The 6,660-nt window shown below is 49.8% G+C and overlaps 1 protein-coding gene across 1 annotated transcript in view; it reads left to right on the plus strand.

The window, feature by feature from the left end:
- STEAP3 (STEAP family member 3, metalloreductase) overlaps window positions 1-6,660 on the plus strand; it is a 9,704-nt gene that overhangs the window by 1,267 nt on the left and 1,777 nt on the right. The window contains exons 2-3 of the mRNA XM_010184084.1: window positions 1-239; window positions 1,771-1,935. The exon at window positions 1-239 is cut by the window's left edge and continues 313 nt beyond it. Of these exons, the coding sequence (XP_010182386.1) occupies window positions 1-239; window positions 1,771-1,935 (404 nt within the window). The remainder of the gene's footprint in view (window positions 240-1,770; window positions 1,936-6,660) is intronic.

Raw genomic sequence — 6,660 nt, forward strand, 5'->3', positions numbered from 1 at the left:
GCGTGGCCTTTGTCATGCTGTCTCTCGTCTACCTGCCTGGGGTGCTGGCAGCCTGCTCGCAGCTCTACTATGGCACCAAATACCGGCGCTTTCCAGATTGGCTCGACCAGTGGCTCCAGCACCGGAAGCAGATTGGTCTCCTCAGCTTCTTCTGCGCGGCTTTGCACGCTGTGTACAGCCTCTGCCTGCCCATGCGTCGCTCCCACCGCTACCAGTTAATTGAGACGGCCGTCAAGCAGGTAACGTGGATGCTCTTTGGGTCAGCACCTGTAGTAATCTGCTACGCACATCCAGATGTTGGGTAGTGGGCTTAATATCTTGGCCTGTGGGTTCACTTTCCAAAGCATGTGTGGGATGGTGGGAATAAGCTCTTATCTGTCTGAGCACTTCTTCCACGGGGCAACCACACACCACGCACCACCTACACTGAGGCCCAGCCATCTTAGCAGGGTGTTGTGTTGTGCCGTTGCTCCCCAGAAGCACAGACAAGCCTTTGAAACCAGCCTTGCCCAGCACCTGGCCTGTCTGGGATGAGGGCAGAGGCAGGAAAAATGCTTAGGAGAGGGAAGAAATCCAGTGCTGGAGGGAGCAGAGTTCCTCTCAACTTTTCTCCCTCGATTTTGGGACATCCCCATTTGCGCACACTGATGTTCACAGTAGGTGGCTGCTGGAGTGACCAAGCCATAACCTGGAGGGTTTGTTTTGTGGGAGGTGAGTCCTCATCACAACGTGCCTCCAGAAGTTTAACAAAATTATGGTGGTGAAGAACTGGGCATAGTCTAAGAGAATGAGGAAATGGAAAAGGACTTTATTGCCTTACTGAGACTCTGGGCAGTGGTTATCCAGTGTGAGATTGCTGCCTTGAGCCAGCTCTGAAACGTGGCGATGCCATGGGAAAATGTGATTCTGCCCTAATCCCACTCTTGGCTTCTCGCTGCTCCCCCCCGCTCCCTCCTGGGCTGGTACAAGCTTCATGCAGCTGAGCAGGGACCCTGATGGAGGGATTGCCTCACAACCAGTCTGCTTTCTGCACTGGTGTATTTGCCCGAGTGCTTCCAAATGCTTGTCCCAACAGAGAGGAGGGAAGGGGCCAGCAGGGAGCAGGATGGCTGGTTTTGGCAGCCAGAGCATCCATCAAACATCTCCAGCCTCTTGGCTCCAGCCTTCAGCAGGTCCTTCTCGATTGCCGGCATGGCACGTTAATCTCGGGCAAGCATCCTGTGCTCATTTCCCTTCCTCCTCCTGTTTTCTAGCAACATCTTTGTTTAGTAAATTAAACCCATTTAATGGGCTAAAGAGGACATTTCTAAATGTTCCTCTTTGCCATGCAGCATAAAACCCATCTTCCCCCCCATTAGCATGAACAATTTCCCCCGCTAAATGCACTTAAAATGAAGGTTATTAGGAGACTACTGCATATTCAAGCATCTGTATTTGTTTTCATGGCTTTAAACTGACTTTAAACATGACTTCTTGTTCTAATTATCTTTCCAAATGCGACTTTGAGGCTTGCTGCTGTGGTTACGGGCTGTGGGAGCTGAGAGCATTCAGCAGTGCTTCCCAGCAGGTTTCAGATAGGGTCTAGCTTTTGCCAAACAGTGGTGGGTTAAAAGAGCATTTCCACACCTCCTAAATGGGAAAATAGTGCTGGAGGTGTGAATCCAGTGTCCATCCAGAAAATCTGCTTCCAAAACCAAAACAAATACAGGTAAAATTCAGTTCCTTTATTCCTAAGCGCTCCATTTTAACAAACCTTCGTTGTCGTGCCAGGCTGTGGAGAAGAAGATGAATATCTGGGTAGAGGAGGAAGTCTGGAGGATGGAGATTTATATCTCTGTTGGAATAATTGCCCTGGGCTTGCTGTCGTTACTTGCCATCACTTCACTTCCATCCATCGCAAACTCTCTCAACTGGAGGGAATTCAGTTTCATTCAGGTAAAGTTGACATTTGCTGATGCCAGTGAGTGATCTTGCAGTCAGAGTCAGGCCCTCGCGCAGACCACGGAGGGCAGAGGTTGACCTGCTGTCCCAGCGCATCCCTGCTCCACCACGACAACTGCAAGTTGTGCACCGGTGTCAGGGGCAAACCCTGTCACTCCACATGTCCCGTGCACCCCAAAGCCGTGGACCCCCTACCTGGGAGGTGACACCGAGGGGCGATGGGGATGTGGTATCCCAGGGGGCTGTGCTGCTCTCACACAGGGCTTGCACGGTCTGCGGAGAGTACTGCCATCGCGGGGGGAAGGGAAAGCGTAATGTGTCATGGGTGTCCACGTGAGGATTAGCAGCAGGCTGTGCAGGAGGGAGGCTTTAACGTCTTGGCTGCAGTTCTTTCTCACCCTGCATTTAGCAGCATTAGTTAGAGATCCTGAGAATAAAACAGCCTGGGCTTTGCCTGCGTGATACCCACCCACAGAGCCCTCCTTTCCCCCTTGCTCTGTGCTGCTGTTCACAGCTAAAAACCTCCTGAAGTCCCTCAAGTATAAAGCCAGAAAGCCTTGGGGTCATTTTGAGAGGGCAGGATTGTTCCCTTCCATGGGCAAGATCCCCCTTGGAGCCGATGGTGTGTCAGTCACGCACAACGTGCCGGAGCTGCAGCGGGGAGTTTGCAGCAGGTAACCCCCCATGGAGACAGCTGGCTGGGGGATGCAGATCTGCCCTTGCACGTCAGGGAGAGCGAGCTTCTGAAGAGTTAAGAGGCAGAGATGGTGGGGGTTCAATGAAAAGTCTATGTCTGATTGTAAAAAGTGAATTAGGAGTGTAATTTTTATTTATCTGAAGTCATTCAGTGGTTTAGGAGCCGCCTTCCCACTTGCAGCAATATCCAAGCTCCCAAGGGTCAAATTCCCACAGTGACCCTAGTCCACCATGTGGGACATTCACAAACGCAGCACTCTCAGGTATGCACTTGGAGCCAGGCTTAAGCCTAACTAATGGAGATAGGGAATGAAAGTATTTCCTGCACATTAGAGCTCACTTTGAGGCTAAATTCCCCAAATTCCACTCACCACGTCACTGTCACATCCCATAGCCCTAAACCCCCTTGTTACTTGTGTTCCTACATTGCTGCTGTGCAGCGTGCACCAGGCTTCAAGTCCTGCTGCAGTGACCCACGTGGCACCCCACCACGTGTGAGCCCCTGTCCCCCCACATCTCCCCTGCGGAGCCTTCCCCGAGCATCACACCTAACCCTTCAAAAGGGGAGGGCAGGGTTCGAGGATGCAGGGGTGAATATCCATCATCCTGCCTCTCCCGTTGAAGCTCTTCAGCAGCCTATAAATAATTCATTGCTCATTAAAGCAGGAGTTTGAAGCCTGCTCCCATGCTCCCCCACAAGTGCCCCGATCACCGAGTGAGCAAGTCAGTGTGTCTTTTTTCCTCTCTTGCTGTGGGTTAGTGAGTAATTATTTACACTGAGTAGAAGAGCCTCACCAGGAGAGCTTGACCCCAAGAGATCGTCCCTTGGGGAGAAGGGAGACCTGACTTTAAACCTCTCTTTTGGATCGGACAACGGTAGCATATTAATTCTCACCGCTGTGTCTCAGAGGAGGGCTGCAGCCGCTGGGACGTTGGATAAATCAATCCTGGCTTAAGCATCTCATACCAGGAATCCCAAATGAAGGGAAGGATCTTCTTGCAGCCTGGAAGGAGGCTTTGAAACCCTTTGCGCATTTTATTTTGGCTCCCCAGGCAGCCCAGTAGCTCTCTGGAGGGTGCATGTAATATAGATGCTGTCATGGCAGGTAGTGCTGCTGTCTCCTACCAGCATGTGTAACACGACTGTCACGTCTGCCCTTTGGGATGCCTTCCGCGTCTTTCTAAGGGTATGTCAGCGCTGGGACCAGACAAATACGTAATGCTCAGCTCCAAAATAGCCCTTGGCAGCCCCACATGGGAACTGGCTGGCTTAGTTCATGGAAAGATACTCACACCTATTTGTGGCCGCACCGGGTAGAGCAGGGCAGCGCGACACCAGCTCCCCTCTGGTCACATGCAGGACAGGGGCACGGCTGGGACAGTGCCCTGCTGTGGAAATACCATGTAAAAAGAGCAGGGTACAGATCTTTTACCACATTAGTTTCCAGTGTTGCTTTTTTTTTTAATGAGGACTTTTAAATGATTTACTCTTTGCTAAGTTGGTGATGCCTTTCTTGAGGAAATTAAGAGCAGAGACAGCTGCAGCTCCCAGGCTCTAGAGGTTGATGTTCATGCAGCGCAATGGGATCCTCCCTGAATCAATGCACACTGACACAATATAAATAACAAGCAGTGAAGCCTTCTCAGATATTTGGGATGTCTAGCACTTGACCCTTTAACAGTGCATCAGATGCATCACAACTTCCCATGCCTGGGGAAAATTAAAGACAGGGAAAATGGGGACGACAGCCGCCCCAGCCAGATGACTCCCAGAAAATGCAGCAGTTTGTTGCCATCTCAGTTGAACTAGGAGGTGTGTTTGAGAGATGCTGTACCAAAACCCATATTTGAGAGAGGGCTGGTGCTTCTGGCAAATTTAGGAGCCACTTTAAGTCCCCTCCTTACCTGGAGCTTCCCAAGTCTGACATTTTCCAGCAGCAGTCTGTGCACCTGTATTAGTGTCACAGGACACTGCCATACTCTTAAAATACACATCTGTTGCCTGATGGGCTGAAAATCCCATTTGGATTGTTGCTTTTAGGTTTTAGGGAAAAAAATAACCAACCTGTTAATTTTTATAGTAGTTCCTGCACATGAACAAATTTCGATTAAATGTAGTTAAACTGGATACACAGCTCCCCTATATGTCCGGTTTTGATTAACAAGATAGACACTGGATAGCATGAATGATTCATAGGTAATTCAGCTTATAGGAGACATTTTTAATGTTCCCCAGTGATTTACAAATCAACTTGAATTGGCTGAGGAGTAAAAATGTGTAGGATTGCCCTTACGCTTCCACCCTGAGTAGTCCTCCTGGAATTTGAAGGTTGAATTGACCTGGTTTCTTTCTTAGCTCATGTATCGCAAGATACAAAGAATCTGTCATCAGACCTGTTCTAACCCTCCTGTCAATGAAGTGCAAACCAGAGCCGCTTTCACAGAGCTAATGACTTCATGGGACTGATGGCAGCAGAAGTCAGACACATATTTGGGTCAGGAAGGGGCTGTTTGCTTTAGACGCTGCCCAGACATTTCTAAATGAACCACATGTGACTGAATCACCCTCGCTGATGCATTACAGGGAGCCTCACAGACACCAAGGTGATGGAGGAGATATAAGAGTTAATACAGAACAGAAAAGAGATGCAAAGCCTGCATTAGGAAGATACCATGTCCATACAGCCATCTTTCAGAGGGCTTCAACACCTTACATGCTGTGACAGTGAAAAAATAAAACCTCAAAACCTTGCCACTGTTTAAAACAAACAAACAAAACAAAAAAAAAAAGCTTCACCACCAGAAACTGCACTGAGAGGATAAATGAGAACAGAGCTTCAAAACTCAGTGCGGTATCAGAGCTAAGCATGCTGGCAGATCAGCTCCCGTGGGGTGCTCAGCAGGCTCTGTGTTGTACTACACTGAGAATATACTGAGCTGTGTATGCTGAGCTGAGCTGAGCTGCAATCAGCAAAACTTTTGTCTTTTATCACTCACAGATCAACCTCTGTGCAGCTACAGCTTGGCTGGTGGGTGCAGCCATGGGGCCCTGCTGACCACAGGTCCTTCAGGCAGCCAATGTTATCAGGACCCCCCAGCACCCAGGGTGTCCTCGGACAGCCCCTCATCTGTTAGGAGCAGATCAGCCCATTGCTGCAGTCTGAGGAGCTGCTAGCACTGTTCCCAGCACCAGCTTATCCACGCGGTTTTTGCCAATTAGCAAAACAAAAAACAAAAAAGTTTCATGTGCCCCGTCAGCCGCACGCCAAGGTGGGTCACTGAGCGCCTGTGATGGTTTGTCACCTTTTGTCCTCCTGATTTCCACTCCTGCTTTTCCCCAGTAGCAGCAGCAGCAGAAAGAGAACTGTAGAGGAACAGACTCATTATCTCCAGCTCCAATGTCTCTGCCGTGCACAGAGCCCCGCTCGGGCTGACTCCAAAAACAGCCTCCTCCACCCAGGGCAGGAAGCGTCTGCTCCCCTTGGACTTCACTCTGTCCCCTTTCCCCCTGCCCTGCTTTACATCTCTGCTCTGCTGAGCAGAGTCTCAAACTGGTACTTCCAACCTTTTGCCACCCAGGGATTTTTTTGGAGAGAAGCTTAGAGTCAGGAAACGATAGATGAGATATGGGTCAGGTCCTGCTGTTAGGTTGAACTGCAATCATGGCATATTCCAGCAAAAGCCTCCTTAATTTTCCAAGTGAAATGAATCTTGACCCTGTTTGGGTTTGCTGCTTGTTAACACTTTGACTTAGGAATTAGATGTGGCTTCTGGTAAGGATGGCTGTCCCTGGAAGAAAGGATGGGCGCAGGGATGCACACAGAGCTGAAGATCAGTTCACAGATCCACTCCTGGCACGGCCTTGAGTAATGCTCAGCAGTAACACAGAGAAGAGTTCCCTAACTTGGCTGGGTGTTGTATGGGGGAAATCTTGGCAGGACTCAGCGACACCCACACGACTGCGTGATGGGTGCTGTAAAAGTGAAGTACCTAGATCCAGTAGCACGATTTAGAGCTCTCTTT

This window comes from Mesitornis unicolor, unplaced genomic scaffold, assembly GCF_000695765.1.
Source record: "Mesitornis unicolor isolate BGI_N332 unplaced genomic scaffold, ASM69576v1 scaffold5525, whole genome shotgun sequence".
In the NCBI taxonomy this organism is placed as follows: domain Eukaryota; kingdom Metazoa; phylum Chordata; class Aves; order Mesitornithiformes; family Mesitornithidae; genus Mesitornis; species Mesitornis unicolor.